Below are 27,971 nucleotides of genomic sequence, written 5' to 3'. Positions count from 1 at the left end.
ATTACTTAATGAAATTCTGCTGCTACAACGTAATGTCTGTTCGTTTATCTGTGAGGGTGGGTCGAGGTTGATATCTGTGTCTTACGCAATGGTGAAACCTAACAAGCTTCGCTTTTTTGGTGATTTTTCCCCAAGGAAGTGTTTATTTCACATTAGGCCTATAACTGCCTCGGAAATATTAATCTACGATACATTTATTTCATTTGTGGTCTTTGCTTTAAAATATTTAATGCATCCAAGGGCGTAAATCCCCCGGGGTATGGGCCATCGGATCATCCCCAGATTTGCTTGATGAGAAACAAAGAAATGACGATAATAAGGTTATCTTGTTACTTTCCGATAGTCTAAAGGTATTACATAGTTCAGGAAATCGGAGAGCAGTATATAAAAGCTTTATATGCGTCATTTTGCGGAAAGGTTACGGGACGTAAACGAACAGCTTGCATAAGATGTACAATTGTAGCATAAACAGTACTATACCCTGTAGTGTCACGTGTTGTCCAGCCCCCCTCCCCCATCCCCCAGCTTTTCGAACTTCCACGGCCGGGCAATTTTAGGACTTTGGGTCATCACCCATCAACGGCGGATCAAAAAAATTCACGTGGCAAAAGAAAAGCCACTGCTAAAAAAAATAGGTTAAAGTGGCCAAAAATTGTCTCAGACTGCACCACAGAGCATCTAGAAACCAAAGATTTTCCGGGGCCCTTAATCGGGCTCCGAACCCCACGCCGTACATTTTGGAATCAGCATTTTTTTGAGGGGGGGGATTTTTGGCCCCCCCCCAAAAAAATTGTGTTCTGGATCCGCCCTTGTCCCCCCCCCCCCCCTCGCCAACACGGATTTACGCCACTGAATGCATCTAACAGCCGTTGGGGCGGGTGGTTTTACGTGCTACTGTGTTTCACACTGATTAGTTCAGGTTAAAACTTGTAAAAAAAAAAAAAAAATGGTAACGTAATATCACTCATAAAAGATTAAATTTAGGTTAATGGCAGTGTCCTGTTAATTCAAAAGAAATATGTAATTAAGCTAAATATTGTCTGTTTCTTACTTTCGATATCATCTATTAGGTGCAGAGCTGACATTTTGTTCAGTGTGTTCACAGTGCGAAAAATCAGACGGTGCACGAAAAGCTATCAATATTTGTCATTTCACAACTACATTAATCAGCGTTTGTTTTTAGCAGGCACTATTATCATTAATTTTACCTTGATTAATTTAATCCCATTTTCAATTGCCAGAACCCAGACATTAAACCAAACACGAAGTCATGAAATGGTATGAACACCCAAACAAAAACTAAACCTACATCAAATTGAGACCGTATACTTAAAGAAAAAAAGGAAATATTTGGTTGTCCATAATTAGTGTCACAATGATCTTTCTCGGTTTGAAAGACACACGAACGCGTTCGGTTTCGCAGATGAAACGAATGTAAAACCCAAAGCAAGAGTCACCATTGCACATTGATCATTTTGTGTATTGTAGCTAGTAATTATAACGTCCTTTTTTTAAAGTGTCAGTTTTTCCCCCTTAATCTTCACTCCGTAGTTGACTTAATATCTCACTGACCGCTGCGTCGGTCCCGTCGTCTCGCTTGCCGAACGGCAGGCCGGTGTGGTAGCCTCTCCGCTCCATCGCAGTGCCTTCCTCCTCGTCCGAACGCTTCCCGAACGGCAAAGCGCTGTGGTAACCCCGCTTGCCGAACGGCAAGGCGGTGTGTATCCGTTTGCCGAACATCAGGGCCGAGTTGAAACCCCTCCTCTCCATCAAGGCGTCCTGCTCGGCCTCTTCGTCGTCGCGTTTACCGAAGGGGAGGGCGCTGTGCAGTCCCCGTCTGTCCATGGCTGTTCTCTTGCCGAAGGGTAAGGCGGAATGGAAAGCTCTTCGCTCTACTGCGGCATCAGTGTCTGCTTCGTCGGCTCGCTTGCCGTACGTCAGAGCCGAGTGAAACACGGGCGAACCGGCGGGTCGCTTGGCACCCGTCTGAAAAACAAAAGAACGAATAAAAACAGTGAATAAACACTCAAAGTAAACAAAATCCCATAGAGCTGTGGACCCCATGCACAAACACCAGATGGCGCTGTTTAGCCTGCTCAAAAAGAGTAGTTGGTTAAGGGAAGTGCGCGCGCGTACATCGGCTCTAGCGCGTGCAACGCGCAGTACGCCTATAACGGGAGACTTTTAGGACGCTTGGTGGCAGCAAACACAACAGCCCTTTTTAAGTTGTTTACGTCATTTTCAGCTAATGTGCGCATGTTCACATGACGTAAACAATTTAAAAGGACCGGTATGTTTGCTGCCACCAATCGTCTCAAAAGTCTCCCATTACTTTAGTGTCCTATATGTATTTAGGATGCATGTTTTACAACTTTTTCTTACTTCACTTGCCGCGCGCGCACAACGGCTACACCGTTTCACATTTCGTGCAACCGATATCCTAAATTCAATAAAAACATGGGGGAAAAATTGAATAAAAACACGCGGGAAAGAACATGAATAAAAACACGCCAGTAGAAAATAGTCCATAAAGTTAGGCCATCAACGGCAACGCGAGATGCGATCAAGCAAAATTACTTGCTACACATCTTGCAGTTAAGTACTGAATCTTATTTTCCGTACACATTTCACAAAGTTTGAACATTTCACCGGACAAGCACAGTTAACTGTAGAATATGTTTTCACGTAGCCAGCAATCCCTTTAGAAAAATGACATGGTGGCCTACAATCTCGCTCTCTCCCTAGAGAGTATAGATTCGACAATTAAATTCTCGACAAAATTGACCTCCACTGCCCCTCCAGACACATATGCAGTGTATATATACCATCGTTTCTGACAACAATTTCTGTAATTTGACCCTAAAATCATTATTGCAATATCACATCAACCTCGACCCCGACCTTTTAAAATTTTGAGTATGATAAAAAAAGAAAAAAACAAGCGACATGTCAAAAGTGATAATTCCACACAGCCCACTACTATACTAGCCTCCAATTAAGACAGATATTTCCATTTTCTGTCATGATTCGGCGAGAAAATGCAAAAAAAAAAAAAAACACCTAACTTTTTATCACTGGCGCGTGAAGATTTAATAAAGCAAGGACGAGTGAATCGAGTGGACTGTACAGTCCTTAAAAATTGTCGCCTTTCCTGTAAAAAAAAATCCGCTCGTTAGTCACTTCGTTCATTCACTTGCAACGAGGTGATTATTAAATACTATTCATCACAAACCGTAGTTCCGTGTGTCATCCCACATATACATCAAAAAAATTCCCAATTATTGAATTTTTCTTTTGTATGTTTCTCTGCCGGATATGGCCCCGAGACAATGGCAGATTGCTTATTAACGAACTCTGATGACACCAAAATAGCCGCCTACCTTTTCAACGAACGTTCATGAACACTTCATTACTTCGTGCACTGAGGAAGGAGGCAGATCCTTTTAGCTAGTGAAAGACACAATCCTATCAACTAATCGCCCTGAACAGCACACAAATGCCAGCCGCCTTCTCCGTGCATTGACTAAATGCTCCCGGGAGATCATTCGATAATTTTATTTTTCTGCTGCTTATAGAGTAATACGTTCACGCAGCACCCAATACCAATACATCTTCTACGTTATTGAAAAGATCAAATGAAATATCGCTGCAAACTTCAAGCCATTCTTTTTTATGTTTCAGCATCTACATGACATAATGTTACAATAATTTTAAAAATTCTTTATTACGTTATTTGGGCAAGCGCGTTCCTCCTTTAAAAAAAATCCGAGTGGTTGCGTGACTAAAGCAGAAAAAAATATTATCGTCTTCCTTCTAAGAGCAAAAGGTGTCTTAATTAACGCAAGGCGGTATCAAAATTTCCTGTTTTAGAGGAAATTAAACAGTTGTTTTCGCATACGTTTCGTGCAAATGCTTGCTCTTTATAATGCCCAAATTAACTCAATCCTCTTCAACTTGTGGTCTTAACCAGTGATTAGAAGCCAATTTTAAGGTTTTGTGTAAACGGCGATGACGTCAAAACGTAATTCACAGCTATACTGTTTGTGGGCTACAAGTTTTGATAATTAAATTCCAAGTTTCCCCCGTAGAAAATAGCCATTAAACCGAATTAATATACTTTCAATCGTTTCATTTCCCGAAGCTAGTTGCATCTTTGTTTATTTGTCTCAAAAAGTACTTTCACGTTATCTAAACTTGTTGGACACTACACCGGACTTTACTCTCAACGTCAACGAAAAATTTCAACAAACTTCTGCACTGATGACAACATTACTCCGCAAAACTCGTGTTAAAAACAATTGCATTTCACCCAGGATATTTTACTTTCTATGAGCAAAAAAATCACCGTTGCTCACAAATGTTTTAAACATAATAATTCTGCAAAGTGGTAGTTGCCTTCAGTTACCAGAACTGTAAGCTAAGCCGTACACCTCGTTACTGCCGTCAAGGAGGTTATGTTGCAACTGATTTGCTTAGCTTGTTGGTTGGTTGGTTTGTCTGTAAGCAAGATAACTCCAAAAGTTATCGACGGATTTGCATGAAAAAAAAATAAGGAGTGGTCCTTGAAAGTAAAAATTGATTAGATTTTGGAAGTGATCCGGATCTGGGTCTGGATCCTGGATTTGTTTCTAAAGGATTCTTCATCTGTTATGCGAGTATTTCTTTTGGGTTTACTGACAATATGGCGGGGAATTGTTTAACCTTGGCGAAGGTTTGTGCTCTCTGAGTACTTTCTATTTTTATATTTGATCAATACTGTCCAAAGTAAAAACAACAAACAAACAAAAACAAGAAAAACACAGACGGTGAAGTGGCTTTGTCCAGCTCTTGAGACGGCAGCCAATAACTCTTGAAACGGTTTATATTATAAACCCTGACCAGACCATTTTTCCATATCCTCCGGTGAAATTCAGATTCTACTTATTCTCCATCAACCGGAACCTCCTTGTCTAATATCGCTCCCTCTGCCCACACCTCCTTCCCGCCCCTCCCGCCTGCCTGCCTGGCTCTCACCCGGCTGATGACTTCTTGAGACGCACGGCCAGTCACATCAGTAAGGAATCAAGGCTCTCCCTCTCTCTGTCGAGGCAGGAAACCGGGAGATCACACCCTCAGGGCCTGGTGAGAGAGGAGATTATTCCCCTCCTAATGGAATCGCCACTCGGCGAGCAAAGACAGACACAAGACAAACTGGAATCACGGTTCACTGCAAACTGACTGCCAAGTTGCATCTCGTCTTGTGTGTTGATGGCGTGGTGAATTAAGACGGAGAAAGAAGTTTTCAATTTGACTGTCTCGAGGGTCACTTTTAAAATAATCGCATTTCTCATACTTGAATAATGTCTCCGCTATGCTGCAGTGGATTGAAAATGTTTACCATTTTCATCGACAAAGTGCTAAAAACATTAATTTTACCTATAAGTAAACTTTGTATCAACTAGCCGGTATCTTAAAGGTAGAGTCCATCATTTGTAATTTGTGCATTTTGTTCGTTTGAAGCAACAAAAAAGTTCAAAATCTAATGAAGGATACTGAGCAACTAACCTGATGAAGTTTCAGCTAAGCTTCAGCTGTACATTCTGAGAAAAACAGCATTCTAAGATCTCAATTTCAAATCAAAAGTTGCTGAATCATGTTTTTGAATTGTTTTGAATTGCAACTATACGCGACGTCGCGCACTGATCCGACGAATTATAACAACCGCGCGCGCGTGTGCGTCGTTCGAATACTTGTGCGCGCTGCGCTGAATAACAAAACGAACTACTAATTTAAATTTTCCTACGGTGCTTCTTAAGAATCACCGTTGGAAATGCCTTCTTTCGTTGATTACTTCAAAATGACAGCTTCCCAGAAAGAATAATTTCACAGGGAGTTTAGTCTCCTTACTATCTTTCAACCAAGTTAGTTTTTCAACAATAATTACGCCAGTTACTTTTCGGATGGCTGCAAATGATGGACTCTACCTTTAAGAAAGCGACCTTCGCAGACCACAACACTCTAAAAAAAAAATGATAAAAAAAATAATCAAAAGCCGTAAGATGTTGCACGTGGAATCAATAATATTACTTTATCAATGAAATATAGTTTTCGTCTTGGTTTTTTAAAAAATAAATATAGCTGTTACACGGCATATTTGATTTCTTAACAAAGACCTTCATCGAGTCGGAGATTTTTTAACCAAATTCTCCCCATAAATTGATGACAAAAATGTTAACTCATGGAAACATTTGTGAATTTCCCAACATCACGGGAAGCCATTAAAAATAGATCAATCTTCGAGATCCTATAATTCTCGCCCCAATTTTGAAGTTTCCTTGAAGAAAAAAAACGACGACAGAAACGATATCATCCTCGATAAAGGAAAACTGGGAGTTCCTGTCTGAAGCATAACTTACAGTCCCGATCCCCCACGCTAGGCCTCGTTTTTGCACCGCCAATTCTGTACCGTCGCCTCAGGCGCGTCTTTCCAGCGCGCACGTATACCCTGATCCCCATCTTGATCAAATTTGAAACGCGAGAGATCACCCACCGTTAATGGCGTTATTACTCAGTGCACCATTCGCCGAAATCGATGGTGCACGCCTAATCCTACCTGTTGAAGATGATGATGATTTTTTTACCTCTTTCGCGAGAGGAACAACTTCGATATCTTTTCACGCCTTCGTCTGTTGACGGCTGTTTCATAAATTGATATGCGCCTCTTCAGCTGTTTACGAATAACTTCCGTACCGTTATTTGGTAATAAATTGCAATGTCTTTTAACCCTTTATAACCAATATACTTCCTCAGGACACAACCAAAAACAATCTAAATATAAATTTTATTACAGTTCTTCACTCAAATTTGAAGCATACATGAACCAGCCGTCTGTGGCGTTTTGAAGTGAAAATCATTGGAGATGGGGTGCAATAGATAAAGGCTTTGCGCATGGAATATTGTTCCAATATCGCAAGACAAGCTGCAGGGAAAGTTATCCCTCCTCCAAGATTATTGGATAAGAGACGGGAAGACTGCTTGAAATATAAAACAACTCGTCATTATAGTTGGTGACAAACACCATCGTATCTCGTCTGTTGATCGGCACATTAAACTGACCAGGGTTCGTTTTTCATATGGAGCACGAAATCTGGAGCACAAAGCCTGTTTGAAATTTTGTTTTTCCCCATAATGTTTGTGCTCGACGTCTGCGCCGAGTTAAATAAAACCACTCTCTCATAAATTAACAAGTTTGACATCATAACGCTGATACAAATTGTTTTACTATTCTTTAACTTTAAATATCGTAAAACCAACTGAGATTAGCTGGCAAATTCGTCCTATATACCAAGAATTGATTATTAGCCCCAGTGGAATATTGAATCATTCACTTTCAGCATTATTAAAATTGAATTTATGGACAGTGCATGCCACTTCCCACCACGTTTTAATGAAGTGTGCACATTACCCGCCCGCAATGCACCATAACGGGGTATACGTTGTTATATTGCCCGCGGGTCAATAGTCACTGAGAGCAATGAAAATAGTAGAGCCGTGAAAAGTACACGGGCAGATAGCATGGCGCGCGGCTCAATGTCAACAAGTGGTCGCACCTGCCTCAGGTATCAAACCAACCCACGCTCGGTAAGAGACTAGTGAATATAATATTTCCTTCGTCACTTTTCGGGAAAAGTAACTTCCGACACAATGTTTAACATGATTGTGTGAAGTTACTCGACTTTTTCAGACTTAGATCTCTTTTATACGCAAAACAAACGTCAATGCAGCACCTGGTCGATTTCAACTTTGAAAACACAAAGGAGGAGGGTAAGGGCGCCCTCAATAGTTTTTGAACGAAACATTTCAGCAGAACAATCCCACACGTTGGCTACAGCTTATAAGATCTACCGCACGATTAAAAAGCGCACGAGGTACAAAGCTAGAAAACTGGTACATCAGTCTGAAACTCGTCAATTGTTTAGTACGGCGTTGGGAGTAAACTAAAGTCCATTTCTAAACTTTACGAAGTGGTTCTTTTTTGTTTTGTTAATTGGTATTTCCCAGGCCTATACCTCGAATCGGCACGCCTCATTAGACGTGTTTGCACTACCGGGTGTCATTGACGAGGTCACTAATGGGTGATCCCATCCTGTACATGTCTCCGGTCGTCCTTCGTTGCACTCGTTAATTGGCTACCAAATCGGATACGCGGCCCGCAATGTTTGGCAAACAACATCTGAGGCCTAATTATGATCACCATCAAGATCTCAAGTAACAATGCCGGATCTTAATGTGACGCCATGAACCACAAGGAATACGATCAAAGGTAAAATAGAAACTTATGCAACGGTATTAGAAAGAAGGAACAAAGAATTGCAAAGGATTTTTATCACGTTTCCAGCACTCTTCTCTTTTCGTCTTCATGTCAAAAGTTTGGTATAGAAAATTCAGCCCCTTCCCTTAAACGTCCATTTGGGCCATGAGTTACCCGACTTTTACGTCAAGAAAGGTGTCGAATTTCATTTGTTTGTCTACAAAATATCCCTACGTTTTCCTCTGTTAAAGAAAACAAGTGGATTGTACAATTTTCGGTTAAAAGAAGAAAATGTATGACTTTTTTTAATAACGCTCAAAATATACATTGACGTCTTACGGTTATTTCGCTGTCGTTCATTCAAAATATGATCAAAGCAAGAAATCACTTTCTTCAGAGTTTGGCTGTACGCACACGGCTGATTGTATTTTAATATCGCGATCAAGTGCGGCGTGCTCGTTTAAATTGGGGTTTTCAAATCAAAATTAATTGATGGAAAAATTAAGATCTCACATTATGCGAAAAGTTTACTTAACAAACAAGTCATTGACAATCTCCAGTGGACTGCCGCTGATCAAGTCCATCGAAGCGTTAAATTAGTAAGATATAAAATAACAGCAATGAATATCATTAAAGATAATAAAAAGAGTACCTTAAGATCAAATATATTAGCTGGTCACGTCAGTATTCATCGGATGCAAATGAAAGCGGCCCGTTGTCTCCCTAACGTCTAAACGCGTGTAATCGTAAACTTCTAAGTCAATCGCTCTCCCAAACGGCGCGAGTTCATTACCAAACGATATCATGCCGGCATTGACCGACTAGTGTAAGCGTATCCTATAGGGAGACGCGCACTCCTTAAATTGCCTGAATGTGAAGAAGATGAAGAACGCGAGGGCGAAAAAAAAAACAATTGCTTGAGAAGGTGGGACTATATAGAACCAACACATGAGCCTGTAGTGTCGAGCTCGCTTGAGCTCCCGTGTCAACTCGTGTGCAATCCTTCTCATGCATACTGAAAGGTCAATGGACCCACACAGCAAGATAAAAATCAGCACAAATCCCTCAAACGGGTGAAATCTTGATTGTGGCGTTATAGTTGATACAGAAATGACCTTAACACGACTACAAAATATCTTCACAAATTGTCTTGCCATTTGTTACTGTTTTGTGTTATATTGTACAGTATGTACTCTGACTAGGCTACCCCCTCTCCAGAAACGAAGATCCACCTCGAATCGAATGATAATGTCAAAATGTGTTTGGATACAAAAGATGGACCAAATCAAATTGCTATAATCCCGAAGACATTTTATTCGGAAGGCTTTCACTGTGTCACGACATTGTGAAATAGAAGATGACCCCTTAAGCAACTAAGTTGATGATATCCAATACGTCCCAATGGTTTCCCCTAAACGTTTATTTTAACTATATTAAGCCGGCTTATCGTAGTTCATCCAACGTCATGAGTGACATGACTGCTTTGTCTATACAGTGTATCCGTACTTTATATTCAAAGCAACTGCAAGATTTCCATAAGTTGAGAACTGTCGAATTGCGTAGAAATCTATTCAATTTCAATGAATTTTCCATTGTTGGGTTAAAAAACGACTGGATCTTTACGTAATGTATTCACTCACGGCTGGGTTTTTGTAGGAAACTAGTTTATACGTAAAGAGTAGATCAGAGGTACCAAATTGGTGTCGCCCACGCACGGATCGGTGCGATACCTGCACCAGATCAACATCTCATTCCAACCGTATGTTATTTTTGTTCTCTCAACGCCTAAAGTCAACACACATAATGTCACTCGCGTGCTTGCTACAAGCCCAGTTGTATATCTCCTTATCGTTTCAATTCACGTTCCCCGACACCCTCTCGCTAAATGTCCCCTATTGTACGTTGAGCGAAGGCAGTGTTATTCCAGAAAATATCACAATGATAGGACTGGGGAAACCGAAGCCGTCGTGCCCAGGGGCCCCCTGATCGTACCCTAAGTGATTCCATATCTGAGTAGCAGGACCGGTGTAGATATAGAGTGAACGATCAACATGAAACTGTAACACAAACTAGCGGGAGGTGGGTAAATAGCGCAAGGGGCAGAACGAGCTAGCAGCCCCTAGGTAAATATCACAGCCTACCCGGTGAGTTGGGGGAGATGGGAGGAGGATTTAAGCCGATAACACAGTTCCTTTTCCCGTCATCTATTGTCCCCATTCGACACACTTTGAAATGGACTTTAGAAGGGTGCGAGGCCTCAATGCAAATATAATAACGTATGGTTATAGGCGATCATGACCCTCTCAGTAAAAAAATAATCCTGTATATAATGCCTCTTTTTGTAAAAACGATTCAGGCTCTTCTTTACTTTTTTATTTTGGTATAGATCGTACAACCACAGACATGAAATGATATCTTTCTCTCAAAACAGTTTTGACAAAAATATCTCACTCCATTTGGGTTCATTACAAGTGAACAAAAAAAGAGAAAGAAAATCAGAACTTTTTCCAAAGGATAAAGTATCAAAAGGAGTGTAAGTGGTTCATAATGTAATGAGGTGATAGGCCACCGAGCCATTTATTTACGCAGTTAATAACAGCATTAATTTTATTACTGAATTCTGCACTTGACATGAAGGGCTAGAACACATACACAAAAGAAAACAGGTGTGCGGAGGAAACAGAGCCGTAAATTAGCCCTGACTTCCAACAGCGCCGATCGATCTCGGCGAGATTGGAGAAAAGGTCGCATAAGGCATTGGTATTCGGAGCGTGTCGGAAACACAATCCGGCCAGGCGATCCGAGAGATGACCACGCTGTGTATCGCAACGATGTCACGGCGTATAATGATCTAGGCATTATTTGCTGAAATATAATCCTTATAGTGTGTATATCTAAGGTCCTTGGATAAAGCCTAGTTAGTATGTCCAATAGGGATGCATGTCAGGTATTTTTTACTTGTCCCCTTTTCATATCGCATGTCAAATCGCCTTTCTGTTTAGGTTAGACCGCCAGGGGCAGTGAAAGTTATCTTTTGCGCTCCATAACAATCATTTTGTTGTGTATGTGTCGGTTGGCTATACGAGGATGTATACCTGTACTTGGAGGCAGTACAATGAAATGTGGATTTAGTCATTGGAGATAACATCCTTTTGTGTTGGATAGGTTGAGTTCAAAGCGACATACAGGATGAACGGTGAGCTAGGGAGGACATATAATCTTATGAAAGACTTAGTCTTTCTCTTCTACTGTGCCTTCACGATGTTTCTCTCCAAATCCGTATCGTGTCTGACTTATTCTTCCTATAGACGCACTGATACTGAATGGATGAGAATCTATTAACTTTCACAGGCGATGTCTGCAAAACGCCAAAACAGTGAACATAAACGGGTCGATAGCTCGATCGCAGTTACCATCCCGTCAGTGGTCTTAAGGAACCTTTTTCCCAAGCTTTTAAAAGGAAAATTGTCAGGATAAGGCGTTAAATTCGCGCAGAACGCCCACAGTCTTTGATGCCATTCCTTTTTAAGCTGGCTACCGGATCTACCGGATCTACCGGATGGGCTACCGGATCTTCTGGTAAAACACGCTGACAAAACGTCAGTTCATGGCCGTTCGTTTCAAATTCTATAAGCAAAAATTACTTTGACGTAAACACGAGGAAGCTCGTCCCGTCTCAGTGGACACCTTACCAAAACCTTCCACCAGCCTCCCATGCCACCTTAAACAAATTCCAACTCCAAATTATGCACATTCATTCACCGGCATCTTTTCACATTCGAGTGCAGAGACCAGAGCCACTAAATTAAACGATAAAGTCTGATCGATTAGTCCGGATAGCGGAAGCATTTTGTTTTCATTTCTTCAAGACATGATGTGATGCACGTGGGATAACCGAGAGTCTTGACAATTCGGTTAACACTCCTCATCCTCGAATAATCGGTTATTTTAATCGATTCTCACGGATACCCCCAATCCTCAAGACTGCCATGCAAATGTCGCCCGTAGGATGAATGCGTTGATATTACAACATTTCAGCATGGGAGACAGTAACATAACCTTTGAAGCTCGTAAATCCAACATCACGAAGTTGGCATCTTGGTCTTCAGTTTCACAGGGATGTCCTTCGTAATACTTGTTTCCTTCCCCGTCAGCAATGATGCTAATCCTTTCAATGATTCGGGCTTTAATAGGCTACCTGAGATTCATTTCGAACTCTCTGTGGTTTTATTGACAGGAATTGTCTCGGGTCTTGCAGCGATTAATACATTGCCAACATCATACCTTGCTTTGGACTCTCAGTTACTTGGTAGTGCGTCAACTATAATGAATTCTCAGACAACTTTGAATCCATGCGGACTAAACCACGACAAAGTTTGCCAAGTTGCATGGCACCCCAAACGTCACGGAAGGAACACTCATGTTTACCTTACATACCAAGTGTGGACATTCCTTTGTTTTCGCGTAGTTAAGAAACTCATTTTACTTCCACTGTGAACACTCTTTCAACCCAAACATTTTTTATTATGATTTCCTTGAGTGCTCCTCTTCATTTTGCGACGGATAACCCTTACCCAAAAATGCCTCTAAACTTGTTTTCCAGAGAGGGGGGGGGGGGGGACTATAGTGTGGACGTGAGCAAGTGTACACACCGTCTTCACTATACCTGCACTGCGCGGACATCTTTTGTTCAGAGGTCTACACAGTGACTGCACCGCCTGTCCGCGCAAGTTTGTGTCGAAATTTCCTTGAAATATTGACGCAACGATGCCGATTGAGTGCGCAAGATAGAGTTTGCACATGGAAGCTGTGAAATACGCCAAAGGGTACCAAAGATGGTTTCTCTTAAGCGTGTGAGCGTCTTAGATAACCTGTAAGCAGGTGAATACTGAACTTTTGATCAACATTTGTGTTCAGGGAACTAAAACAAACTCAGGTCCTTTCCTGAAAATTTGATCAACATTTCTGTCCTTTTTTTTAGGGGTCGGCATATGGGAAACTATTTGCAACGTTCACGATGTACAGATTTTTGCAGTATTGTGCAATTCCGAATGGTCTCCAAGGGGTAGGAACCCCGCACCCCCCCCCCCCCAAATGGGATCTAGGTTTATTATCCCTTCACGGAAGTCGTCTTCAGTTGGACTCAATTGTCAGTTTCCTTGCCTGCAACTAAAAAGATCGTCAGTCTGTTTTTCTTGTCACGACACTTTAGTGCAACTGAAAGCACCTCCATGATTGAGCAACCGCATTTTCGCATACCAAATATAAACGTTTCCCCGGTCCCGCGCTCTAGTTTATCGAGATAGCTCAACCGCTGAACAGCGTCCTAGGACGTCACCCATCTTTCTTCTAGCTTTTCTTTTTGCCTCCCTTGCCCACTCTGTTTCTTATCAATTTCTTAAAAGCCTTTTGTAGTGGAACCTCTTGACGCGCTAATAGCTGAAATGCGGCGCGCGCGCCACGCTAGCTAAAAGAGCAAACAAAGCGTAGAAAGACCACTTGTGCTGGCGGGGCTCGGGAGCCGTTTGACCGGTATCCATCCATCAGGCGGCCCGGTGCCCTTGGATAACGGTGGACTCTTGGAGTCTTTATCGTCGAGAGCAAACTTGTACAACATACTCGTAAATGGCCGCTTGTTGGAACAGCCAGTGCGCGCGGATCGGGAGGGGACTACTAAAACCTGACGTCATGTGCGAATCTTAACGCTCCCTGCGAACTTGTCAGCTGTTATTGATGGAGAGAATCTTGGCTCGGTGTGTGCAATATTAATGCAGCTGGAACGCGGTTGCAAACAACACAATTAACGTCACTTCATCCATTAAACCCATCGATGTAATGATTCTTTTATTGACCTCATAATACACAGGCGTAGAAATCGCCGTCAGGGTTACCTCCAACATTTTGAAATAGATTGAAGATTGTATCGCCCAAGGGCAATCACTCTTGAATTATCCTTTCAAAATCTAGATTACGATTCCATCTTTATTCATGTTAGGATTTCTTTTTATCCACAGAATGTCGTCAGTCAAGCCAAGTGCGCTGGGTTTGTTTGTCCTGCTTCCTCGGCCTATTTTTCAATGATACTTGAAATCTGCCATTCGATTCCCAGAGATGCGCAAGGCTGTTTTCACTGTCCCTCATCCGGAGACATGTTCAAGATTTTTATCTTCAAAATTGGTTTTCATAATTGCCTGGAAGTGTATCCACGTCTCACCCACGTTATCTCTGAGTATAGCTGCGATATGTAGCCGAGACGTATTTTTGAACATTTTATTTTCTTTCCAATCGATTTGGCAATGTTCCAGCTTGTCGAGCGGCACTCCAGGATATGAGCAATTTTATATATTATTTTAATATGAGCAACCATTTTCCATTGTTCTGTAAATTTCACTTGCATCTCTTAATTCGTCATCTTCTTTTGCAGGCGTTTAACGCCTGCAAAAGAAGATGACGAATTAAGAGATGCAAGTGAACGTTGACTACATTCTTTTCAAACTTTACTATTCTTTCTTGCACATTATTAGGCGAAATTGCACCGATTTCGCCGCGACGAAAATTATGTATTCCTTAGTTATAGAACGTAAATCCATACACCCACAGTGGAATTACTAGACGCGCGTAATGACGTCACAGCTTCTCGTTCAGTCTGTTTTATTATTAAGACATTCCCTTCGGCCACGTCAAAATCTGACATTAAATTTTAAATGCGTCACTATATTCCACATCCATTCCACATGCATGTGGTGTGTTACCAATCTTTTCCCGTTTTTTCTATTATTGATGACTTTATGAATAAATTGTCTCGTATTTGCCAGCTTAATTGGAATTCCACAACAAATGAAGTCGATTTCATTTTAAGTAAAACAGTTTTTGAAAAAAATCCCTAGCGAGATATTGCCATTTTTTAAAAATTGAGAACGCCAGCACTTTACTAGCGCCCCGGCACAAATAGGATGCCTGCCGCTTTCAAATAATTTACGGACAAAAAAAAGTAGTACGCCACCTTTTCTGAAAAAAAAACCAAGTCAACATCATGCCTCCTGTCTAAAGTTTGGAGAAGTACTGAGTGAACACAAACGTAAGGAAAGTAACGAAATACAACGGATTTGGATTAGAATTTTAAATTTGAGGGACTTTAGAGATATTATCTCTAAAATGTTGTTACTAAAGAGATGTCTACAAGCGTTGCAACAACATATCGACGTTTTGAAAAGCAGAACCATTCAATGCTTTACAAAGGCAAATTGTGCTATACAGTATTATAAAAGGGAGTCTACCGCTCCAAAAGGTCTTAAATTGTTATCAATTAGTTGGCAAGGCCACCCCCTCCCGCATGCGTGTGACCGGCAAAGCCAGTCGAGCGAACAGCATTAGAATTGCCTTCATCATCCGACGATTAATAAAATGTCATCGCATGTGAAAACAAACAAAAAATCCCCATCAGAGCGAGATCTACGCTTTCTTATTAAGAGCTCAATATGCCCAGCGGCACTATGGCTTAGCTCATCCGTCCGTTAACCGATTGAAAGCGAAAACACTCCATTCATAGGAATTGCCGGCCACTCTATTATACACATCTTTACAGACGGTTGTTTGAAGACAAAACAAATTTGACCACAGCCAAAAACCCCTCTCGAAAACCTCTATGAATATTTTGTGTACCGAATGATTTCGCCTCGGACAGAACTTAACATTTCCAATTCCATTTAGTTGTTTAATGACGTCCGAGTCTTCTACTTGGCAGAGCAACTGTGCCCCTAGCCATTCTTTTGAAGTTTTGCAGATGAAATCCCGTTGAACTAAAATCCTGCAGCATGTTTCTATTTGAATTCCATTTGAATTTAGTTACAAAACCTATGAATTGAAATCGCATCAATTATTTTGGGGTTAGTCGTTGTAGAGTGTTTCGCGAATTGAATTGAAAGAAATTACACGCGCGCTGTATGTTTACAGGTAATCATACAACATTTGCTTTAAATTTGTAGTAATTTTCAGAAATTCCATTTGAATTTAGTTACAAAACCTATGAATTGCAATCGCATCAATTCTTTTGGGGTTAATCGTTGTCGAGTGTTTCACGAATTGAATTGAAAGAAATTACACGCGCGCTGTGTGTTTACAGGTAATTATACAACATTTGCTTTTGTAGTAATTTTCAGAAATGGATGGATTTGGGGATTAGTGTTTCATAGCAAATATTGTTACACTGACCTGTTTAAAAGTTTGGTGTTCATTATAGATGCTGCAAAAAGCAAGAACAAAATGATGTTCTTGTAGTCTTGTTCCCTGGCTCTACTTCAGACGAAACGGAGTCATTTATAGGCGGAGAAGAATTGTCAGGTCAGGGTACCAGACTAGCTGGCTTGCACCAGTTCATGGATGTGTACCCAATTGTAAACAAAATGTGGACTAACTAAATTTGGTAAACTGGGGGAAGTATTCGCAAAAAGGCAGTTTTTGCAACGATGGTCAGCCGACCATCGTTGGAAATTGGTACAACAATTCCACTTTTCTTGAAAATGCTAGCACACCGGGTGCCATAATTTCACAGAATGCTTGAGACTATTATTCACTAACAGTCAGGTAAGGTTTTTTACAAATTGTTTATGTTTGCAAATGGTGTATAATTATTACCTTTAAAGTAGCGTGTCGAGTTTTCTATATAGTTCCTATACTTTTGCTTGTTTTGCGCGAATGGTTGTTTTATAGACTGTTAATTAAAAAACATTTGATGATTATTTTATTTTGGTGGTGAAACAACCATTCCTCATTTCATTTCTTTAGGTTTGATTCGAAACAATTCGATTCGAACCATTTATTTCTTCTTCATGGTCAAATGAAAGTAGGCCTACATGTATAACGATAAAAGGCATAGGGCCTATAACAGAAGTTGAACACCAAATTAAAGTGTAGCGTGCCTTATCTTTCACGACTCCACAACTTTAACCTACGTATTACCATGAGTTGACCTGCTTGTGCCGCGCGTAAGCCCCGGGGCCGTACAGATTCCGACTGGAAAATTATTCCAAGATGTTCCGTTTCGACTTACGCTCCAATAGCTGAAGTTGAGACGCGGTGATAGGCGCGCAAACCAATCGATCATGCTCTGCCAATCTTAACACGATTACTTTTTGAACTATTCGACAGAAGAGCTCGTCGATTGAATCAGAAAAAAAAGCAAAGAAATTAAATCACAAGTATCATAATAAGAGAGAAAGAATGTGTAGCCGACATTTATTTCGATGCAGCCTGCCTAGTAGGTATTCTTCTTCCGAGTTTGTTAACTTTATGCGATTTTTAGTCCACAACCTGTGCTTTGTGCTAACTCATTTGGCCAATTGTGTTAGTTGGTTAGACAATAAGCCAAAAGTACCCTCATTTTACCATAAAGAAATATGATCATTTGGCCGAAATAGGCTAATGTCTTCATTGAGACTGTTCCCGTGGTTGTACCTTTAAATCCAGGGGTGATATTCGCCCCATTTGCCTCGATAAATATCGGAAAAACTGTCTTCTCGTATACTGACTGGAGGGCACCGCTGGGTTTAGTCAACCAAAAACGGTCGTGAGAAATATGGAAATACCAGCAAGAATTTATTGGGCACGGTGGAGATTCAACCAAAGCCAATGATTATTAACCCCCAAAATTGTCTGTTACCCTTATGGTAATTCCACTTCAGGATACGTCAATACGGGGGACAGGTGTTACCAAGAATAACGTCGGTACATCTCGAATGACCCCTACGCCTCTCTGCACATGCCCCGAGCGTCAAATAGGCAGCATCCAGCTCGAAATTATGGCAACTCGATACACGTGTAACGGCCGCAAACTGTGCAAATTACATCGATCCGCGGTGGCATTTCCAATCGAAACACTTGGAATTTCTTCTTTGCTCGGTCCCAGTTGATGTGTCACACTCGGGCGGTGGATTATTTGTACGTCTTTAATATCACGCGGCGCGGAATTGACGTGGACGCGTGCAAAGTGCACTGGAGACGGTTGTTCACATTACCCCAGAGTGGTGTGCCCTTTGATGCGGCAAAGTGGACATTCCGAGCTGAGATTTCGCCAATCCCACAATTCAAACAGAGAGGAGCAAACATGTAACGAACGCTCTGTCGTCTTGGTAACTGGTCTGAAAACGCGGACCCAAACAGACGCGGAAAAAAGTACGGACCGTACGCCGACCGATGCAGGCCTTTTAAATTTAATTTGATCTCTGAATTTGTAAAAGGGGGAATTCAACGAGGCAAATATTTGAAAAAACGATTCGGGTAGACATGCTTACTGCTTTAATTCGGTCATTTAGGATCTAAGTACATACAGTAATGTGCTTTGAAGATATTTACTCGCAGTCCTGTGATGACAAAGACACCGATCGAGATATCGATCATGCGTGCCTCCGTAACGGCACATACAGTTTGGGCTTCCATATAAACACACAAATAGTGAACTATATAACCCTTGGAGAACTCTCTCGCTTATGAGACTATAGCAAGATAGTACTGGTGTCAACGTTAACGCCCTCAACTCAAATATCAACAGTTTAAAAGTTTTATCTGAAAATTACAAGACACCAAATAAGTTTGGATGTTAGAATGTAGGATCTTTCTACCAATTAGAAAAAAGAGGTAAAAATGCTGACTGTTCCAAGTTTGTCAAACAATTGCTGAAAAAAGGGTTTTTATTCTTTCTTTTTTTAAATCCAACATTGCCACCGCTGCAAAAAGTATTGAATCACCCACCCCCCCCCTAAAAAAATCTTACCGTATAACAGTGCTTATCTGTGAAGACTACACACAGTTATTAATTGAAACGACCTTTGATATGACCCCGTGGCGTTTATTACAGAGCTTTAATGTTCAGGACCTGTTCGCCACAACAGCTCTCGCAAATGATACGAATGTGATATGAGTGTTGATTGATCATGCTTTACCCCCTCCCTGGGTGGAGGAAGGAAGCACAAATGTTCACATGCAATCAGTCAGGCACGGTGTGCGTGCGCGCAAAATAGATACCTCCATTTGGTAGATTACGAAGCACTACTCACATCAATCATGACTTATATCGCGTGGCTAATGTCTGGCACGGACGCAAGGCCGCCAAAGTGTGTTAGACAACCGAGGCAACACAAGCATTTCAAAAATTTTCATTTGACGGCCACAAAAAAATCTAATCATTCCAAATGGCAACTAATACAACTTATCGCTGGAAATTATCGGTTAGTTATCAAAATATAATATAACGATAATGCCTGTAATTTGAATTGGTTATGTATATTCCCGTTGGTTTAATCACTCACTGATTTGGCCAATTTAGTTCAAGTGTCCCAACTCCGTGCTTATTTGGGATCATATCCGTCTTATCGCGTATTTATCTGTTCCTTGCTCTATGATTTCATCACGTTTCTTCATACCAAAGATCAAACGCCTACAATCAACATCTCGTTTACAACGCATTGCAGAAGCTGTTAGTGAATGCAAATTGTGAATAAACTTATCGTGGTCGGTAAAATGAAACTTCTATCATTTCATGTGGGCAACCCGAGTCCCTTTAATTTGTTGACCAACTCGCGATGTTTTAGCGCCGCGCCGTAGCTCAAAGCTTCCAACAAAAACACGGTCCGTAATAATTGCATTCTTCAATCCACCATAATGGTGTGGCCGCAGATTAGTCTTTTACAGTTTTACTGAGAGCTTCGTGAACAGGGATCCCCTTCCCCACCTCCAAGGTTTATTAATGGGAATTAATCCGTCACGGACCCATAAACCATAAATAATCAGTATACGGCGCTGTCGGGTGAAACAGGTTGTTTGAAATCATAAACCAAAACTGCATCTCGCAGTTCGTGCAGCATACGACTCGGTACTCAATCAATGATCGGATTTGTTTTTCATGCAGAGTGGCAACTGATCATATTGCCGCCTGGTGTTCATTAGGCTGATTAGTAACTTGACCAAAAGGTAACAGCTGGTTTAAAGGGGCGATCAAGGTGTGATATATGTTGCTGAGGGTTTGTACTCTGTCATTTTCAGGTTGATATTGCAATATCATGCCTACAGCTTTAGACTCCACTTCAGATAATCAGTTTCAGATTTAAAAAAAGGAGGGGGTATTAGACCAACAGTTCAGATTCACTTCATTGTCGTTTTGGTTACACACCTATGTTCCGGCACACCTATGTTCCGACACTCCAATGTACCGACACCCCTATGTTCCGACACCCCTACGTTCATACATCGTGTTCCGACTGCACATATTCCTATCCCTAACCCTAATCGGGAGTAACACAATCTTATGTTCGGGTTGTCGGAACATAGGGATGTCGGAACATAGGGGTGTAGGAACATAGAGCAGTCACCGTCGTTGTGGCTTCGGGAACCATTGTAGCCTCAGTACCAACAAATCTCATTTTACTCGGAATAAAATGAACAAGAAAGCCAGAATGCTAATTTTATTATCACATTTGCGCCAATAAAAAAAAGTATACGAATCATGCAGAATGACGCCTTTTTAGAGATCGGCAAATTAGAGACATTTCGGCTTTCAGTTTGCTTCATCGTCAAACTTGTGGCTTGTCTGTTATTTCAGACGACGCCGCCGCTGTCATAATGAAATCGGCATGCAATCTTGGCACCCACGTATTCCATTCCATATCAATAAATTATGAAGAACCAAATGGGATACTTAGCCTGCGGTTAACCTGTAGCCAATCTTTATTTGTCTCTTCTTCTTTTCTGCTGTCGGTGTTAACTTTGATATAACTTTCAACACAGTTTAAAGACAACCTTTTTGTAAACTAGGTTAAAATAATGTTTAGCCCACGCGGTTCTGTCAGTGTGTTTTTCCTGCAGGTACTTCTGAGGGTCGAGTTTCACTAATCGAATCTATGTCGTTCTTATTTTGGTCATTGACTGGATCGGGAATTCAAGTTGTCCTCGATCGTCTACACACACCGAGACAAATTGTGTAGTTTTAGAGGTTATGAGAAGCATGTGAATAAAATTTCACGGTGGAAATCACGTTATTTGAAGTGTTCCTTCATCGGTGAATATTTAACCAGGTATAGATGTCCCATTTCCAACAGGAAACGTTGCCCGCCAATCGCAGTCACGTATCTGACTCAATCTCGTCTATCGGTTAAACGAGATTTTTATAAAGAGCAACACAAGCAAATGCCGACACGGTTAGCTTTCAACGGTGCAAGATCAAAGAGTTTCCTGTCTTTATTTTTGACCAGTCTTATCTTGGTTCGTATAACTCCTGGGGATACCTTAAAGAATGCATGATTTCGAGTGTCTTGAAATCCGCCGCGCGCTGAAGAAGTTCGACTTTTGAGATACAATCGAACCTACCCGATGATATACGTATATAGTACAGGCTCGCCGCGCTGGCGCGCGCGCGTCGGGTGGTGTCGTCACAGAAATTATCGCGCCAAGAAATCTTCTCCCGCGAAAGTGCTGGCCATAATCTGGCATTGACCATAAATAAACCGCGACGGAGCTGATGATTTTGCTATCGTAATTGGAATGGCTCGCCTTTTGATGGGGAATGTGGATGGATTGTGTGATTCTACTGGACATTTCGCCCGCGTTGCCGAGTTAAATATTACATCACATGACATGTGATATGCTGTGGGTGAAAGCTTACGCTACATCCGCAATGTAATCCATCATCAAACATTCATCTTGTCAGTACAAAAAAACAACACCAAAGACAGGATTTTGCCAAGCCTGGTCACGATGTTAGAGATACATCCGTGGCATTTCCAACACTATCGATTCAATGATAAGCCCAGTTCCACATGCAGAAGCGGGTGTACCGGTACTTTATCCGTTTTAGATTCTACAAAGAAAACACCATTTAATTTACACAACCACCTAAAAAGGGGACATGACATTATAGCCCTACACATCCAGTAACGATGTCGCTCAACCCAATTCACATAATAATTGTGACTGATGAAAATCTAGTTTCATATCTCACAACTGAATGTCTGCCATCTTTAAAAGATTAATGTGAAAGCTCGCAGGCCAGTAAGAAGGCCTGTCATGTATAATGTATTCCATGTCGGTTTAGGTATGTGATTTCTCGAGTGCATACCTCAAGGCAAACCGGTGGTTGAGGGCGCGCGATAGGGGTGCGTACAAGACGTCTCGCGGGTCATTGTGCTTAAAACAGCGAACGCCTCAGGCCGCAAAAGATTTTTGTTTTAAATCTTGCCGCGAAAGTTTGTTTCAACCGTTCTGGTAGTTACAACACATCCGTTCAATAATAGATGTGAATCCAATTAAACTTTAAATCAGAGCCGCTTACGTGATGTCCCCTGACAATTATATGTGAGATACATTGAGAAAACCAAATAATGACACGTTAGCATCGCCGGTACGATTGGTATTAAAATATTCTTTAATCAGACCCAATTTATATACCTTAACGTGCCTGTTGGGCGCGATACGAACCACTAATGACATCGGCAGAACTTGTCACTGTTCAAGGCGCGAAATTCGCTGTTTCACACGGCTGGTCTTTTGAAGACCACGTTTTGGAAATCTCGCGGGATTTCACCGCACAAAGCCTCGTGGCTCGCGGGAAATGATTATTCCGGCTTACGGCTGCCTTCTAATGAGTTGGCTGTCAGATTGTCCCGGGTTCGGTGTGAGAGGTATTTGGCGTGGCCCTCTGGGAGTCGAATCGTTACTCAGATTTTTTTTTCATGAGTGTGAGAATTGCCGAGTACAAAAAAAAATCAACTCCTTTACAATTTGGCTCTGAGACAGCTCTACCATTACTTCATTTTAAGTCTTGTCAAATCGTGCCGTAAATCAGTTGTAATTCTATTTGCCAAGAAAGGACACCGAACAACGTTGAACTGCCGCGTACAACGGGTGATCAACTGCCTCTTGGGAAATGTGCTAAGAAATGTGCTATAGGACAAGAGACGACCTCCTCTGTTAATGCTCCGTCAAGATGTGGAATCATGCATCGTATAGCTTAGTCCTTTAGAAGTTTTTTGAATTCACACCAAGGCGTTGTCATTGTAAATTTATGACATTTCTCCGCAGTAAAAGCCTATCGGACATTGATCGTCATGAAGAGGATGGTTTTTATCAAGTGGCTTTTTTCCCGGACCGTCACTCGTGTTCCTATTTTCGTGGGGTCTTGCGGAGTCCACAGGAATCTATACACAAAACGTGTCGTCACACATTTCAGAGCTGCAAATCCAGTGAATACCAAAAAAACCCACGATTCCTACAAATGAATTCAATTTATGGGGATATCAACCCGGGTGGGAAGTCAGAGAGTACTTACACCTCAACCTTTTCACCCGAGGTTTTCTTGACAATCATGCACTTGTTCCATTGTTAATTGATAGTAAAGAATCAATCATAGTCATGGATTCGTAGACTGAATGCGAGTAAAAAATGCCGGACAAAAAAGCAGTCGCCGACTTACACAAAATAAAAAGCATTCTTCAAAGGTTCGCTCCACCCGAGCTGCAAAACAAAATGTGACTAGAAAAAAAGAAGAAGATCTTTGTGAACCGAGGCGAAGGATTTCACGCCGGCGCGGTGTTTTATTCTAAATCGAAGCGAGGGACTTGAATTGAATTATTGAGCGAGGCCGTACAGGGGGATGCTATGCTATACACTCGCCGGAATACGATACCCTATAGCCTGTTAACATTCAACCGTACCATCATCTCAATCCTGCGGGTCGCTTCGAGATGGTGACCGTCACTTCACGGGCTGTGGATCATGTTCCCTGGCTTGCCCTACTCAACCCTGCCACCGTTCGCTCTAAGATTCGATCCTCCCCGTTTCACCCTAAAAACATCGGCACTTCGACCCGTTCCCCATAGCTTGTATCTCTTCACCCGTTGAGAAAAGTCAATTTCCTTCATATGTAATTATGGCCGTCGACCTGTCATTGAGATAGTAGGCAAGTCGTATCCTGGTGTAGTGGCGTACTAGAGCTGCTCGAGTGAGAGACAGTGAATCTGTCTGGGGAGGGTACTTTGAGGAGCATGTCAATGCTGGCAACGGATTGTAAACACTTGTAACTGAAATTGAAAAAAAAACCTGAGAAATTCGAAATGAGGGAATATACTTCTATCCAGTGTGGGAGTAGATTTATATCTCACGGCTGGCATGTGCTTTAATGATTGATTTATCAAAAGGTTAGTATCTTTGTTCACGCAATTAATACAAAATTAGAAACAACTTGAAGACGTAAGCGGGAAGCGTGAAGATGGTGTTGCTGAGATGGTGATGCTGAGACGATGAACGCCTCGACATGACATTGCTCAATCGCGAAAAACGAAATTGGCTTTAAAAAACAGAATGTATTGGAACGAGTCTCGGTGAGCTTGATGAGTTTATAAAGACAAGTAGATTGGAACATTACTTTTGCTTGTTGCAAAGGTAGAATATAAGCTCGTCAGACTCACTAGGCTAGTTAAAAGGTCAAGCATGATCACTTTTAATCATTCGTCTGATGATATCAGACTTTGTCGTCAGTAACATCATTCGAGCATGCTCTAAATTGCAAAAGCAGGACCGCAATTTTCTCTAACCTAAAATTACAAAAGAAAACGATTGCAAAAATCACCTCGAAAAACTTCGACATTTTGTCACACGGACACTCCAACAAGACTTACTGATGACAACGGGGAAGAACAGAAAATGGTATGCGTTTTTGTCATCAAGGGCAGCATTAAGCAGGTGTTTACTTGACTGCTATCTGAAGAAGAAGAAAATGCCCAAGATGCCGTTTCATTGCCATGGTACCGAAACACTGCAAGTCGACTCCAAGACATCTAATTTCAAGAATTAATTTTCCGCTCGTCTGACACTCAACGAGGAATAAAATAATAAGGCACTCTCAGTCCGCATTAGGCTGTGTACCGAGTCAGTATAGACAGACACGTCTTAATCTGTCCAAGAAATGTCCACGCACGCTTGCACCCACGCGACTCTTAAAGAACCCTTTTTTCTTGCTTGAATACATCCAGGGAATAAAGAAGAAAATTTGACTTGAATTATTGAGTGCGCCCTTCCTCCCAGATTATTCATAATGACCGGATTCTGACATTTTTGACGACATTCAGACGCAAGGTGATAATCTTTTTTTATTAACCTTCTACATTTCTACATTTCGGATCTGCTTAGTTTTACTTTCTTTCGTGAAGTACGACAAATGCTAAGATTGTGGTCAGATAGGCCTTGGAGGTGTTGTATTTCTCTCTACAGACTAGCCAGAATATCGAGAAGGGTGTTAGGCTTATCTGATGAATTAAGCCATAGTGATGCTGCAGAAACATTATACTTAGCGAGTGGATTTAATGAGAGTAATTTGAAGCTTGCACACCTTGATTAATGAAAGTCATTCAAATGAGATTCAAATCATTACAATGCAACAAAATAGCTATAATGTATGATGGACGGCAACGCCCCAAAAAGGGCGTTATCGACCCGCCCCCAAGAGACAACACCAACTGTTATTGGTGCTGTACACTTGAACATTCTACTGGGATCGTTCAGGTCAGGGAACAGTCTTTCGGTTTTATTTTGGTACACGATCTACCAAATAAACAATGTTGACCAAATAATCAAAGTTCACATAATTGCCTGGTTTCCTCCGATTTCACGACATAATTATCTACGGAAAACTCATAACAAGACGACACCAATACTATGTAAATGGAGACTAGTTCCCCTTATACCAAGCCCAGTCGTGATCCACGAAAGGCTTAATACACACGACCTTATTAAAAGACAAAAATTAATGATGCTGTGAAATGTGATACATTCAGGAACAAACGCAGCTCTATAATAAGCAAACCAAACATCGTCATGATCAAAACAGACTCACAGCTCTCTCCTCCCAATATCCAATTTGTTACTGGACGTAAAACAGAGATGCGAATTAGCTGAGGTACAACACACGAAAGCCACTTAATCCTAGACAGGCACGAGTCCACCATTGCCCTCTGAGTTTTGATTTAACTCTAGGAGACATCAAGACAGCATCTCCAATAAATCATCAGGCATTACTGCGCGATCTCACCCCTTTCTGGGCTTTTTAGGTAAGACTACCTCTTCGCATGTGATATATCATCTTGTTTTTCTCCCCAATTAAACATTACAACTTCTGTCTGCGCCACGATTCGCCCGAAATGTTGTTGATTTATTTTAGGTATTAGTGCTAACCAGTGGGGGAGCCACGACGTCCGGTAGCCTGATGCCACAAACTGTCGCCTATAGCTGAGTCAAATTGTTGAAAGGATCAATCATAATCGTTTTCCAAATCTTGGTTTCGTTTGCGACCTCAAATAACACTGTCTACACTTTGACTACATGTTGTAGCCGGAGCCGGAATTAAGCCGTCATTTGGAAAACCACTTCTGTCGGGGCATTTTTTGCTCGCCAACAGAGGCTTCAATATTTCATGACAGGTTCAGGTACAATTCTGACCTTTTTTATACCTTTGCAATGGAAATCTACGGCTGACATTTAGACAATACATTCATGAGGAAATAATGTGCATAAATTCACTTTTTGCTTTAATGTTGAATTTCAATAGACAGCGGCGGCGCCTTTCTTGTTTTTATTAATCACACTCCGTTTGGTCTTTTAGAAATCTTCTATAGAATGTGGCTTATTTATATTCGGAATATCGGAAAGAAATTGTCCTGTCAGCAAGTAACTACCAAAGGAATGGAATAAAATTTGACGGAAAATTGATACGGATCGAATATAATTTGCTGTATAATGCCACTTTTGTAACAAACGGCGATTTGTGCATTGTGATGTTATCAACGTAAAAAAAAACATTAATAACTTTACTATTGAGGGTTTAAAAAAATGAATACATATATACCGGAATAAAACACAAATAAAAACACACATCGTTAATTTTTCTAATTTTGTAAAGTTGTTATGTTTGACACAGACTAAAAATTGCATAGGCACGGAGGAAACAAACTACCTCCATTTTCCCGTCTTCGATAAAACCCACATCGTCAACACGAAACACAAGGTGAAAGAGACTTCGGGATAAAGATCTGGACTGGGAAAATATTCCATTTTCAGAGCAAGAACAGAGAGTAACCGGCGATGGTTATTTTCGTTTTCAGGTGAAATTGTGGTAAACATTTCACAATATATTCTCCGAAGCTATACTCTTGTTAGCGTGAAAGTCCGTGTACACTGGAGACCAACAGCATCAACAACAGAATTGTGCGTTTAAGGAACAAGGTGGTTTTTTTTCTGTCTAAATAATATGAAGAGTCAGACAGACTTACCATTCTCTGTTCGTTAGCTTCTTCCTCTGGCGTCGATGCAGGTCGGGCCCTGTTGTCCGACGCTCGAACCCACACATTGCCCAGCAGCGCTCGGTGGTAGCCGCCAAAGGGCGAGTATGCCTCGATGATCCTGAACGGACCGGCGACGAACAACACCGCTACGGCGAGAAGAGGGTACAACTTCATCGGGATAACTCGGACCATTCACCACGAATCAAAACCAAAAAACCAACAAACCCAACCAGGGAAATCCCCGTCGTCAGCCCCGTGGACTCGGCAGCTCTTGTCCCGGTGATAATGCTGAGTAAGCTCAGTCTGGCTCGTACCGCTGCGAGAAATAGAGCGGGACCAAGTGACAAAACGGCGTGTCAAGT

The 27,971-nt window shown here is 41.5% G+C and overlaps 1 protein-coding gene across 1 annotated transcript; it reads right to left on the bottom strand.

Annotated features, from left to right (window-relative positions):
- Nucleotides 1-797: 797 nt before the first annotated feature.
- LOC119724267 lies at nucleotides 798-27,971 on the bottom strand. Its single transcript, XM_038195241.1, has 2 exons — nucleotides 27,598-27,971; nucleotides 798-1,986 (listed from the first exon to the last, which is right to left on the bottom strand). The coding sequence occupies exons 1-2, from the start codon at nucleotides 27,799-27,801 to the stop codon at nucleotides 1,534-1,536; spliced, it is 657 nt and encodes a 218-aa protein (XP_038051169.1). The 5' UTR covers nucleotides 27,802-27,971; the 3' UTR covers nucleotides 798-1,533.

The sequence above is a fragment of the Patiria miniata genome, unplaced genomic scaffold (assembly GCF_015706575.1).
Source record: "Patiria miniata isolate m_02_andy unplaced genomic scaffold, ASM1570657v1 HiC_scaffold_18, whole genome shotgun sequence".
NCBI classification, from domain to species: Eukaryota; Metazoa; Echinodermata; class Asteroidea; order Valvatida; family Asterinidae; genus Patiria; species Patiria miniata.
The sequence above is the reverse complement of the archived record's forward strand: the minus strand, read 5'-3'. Positions and strand labels throughout refer to the sequence as shown.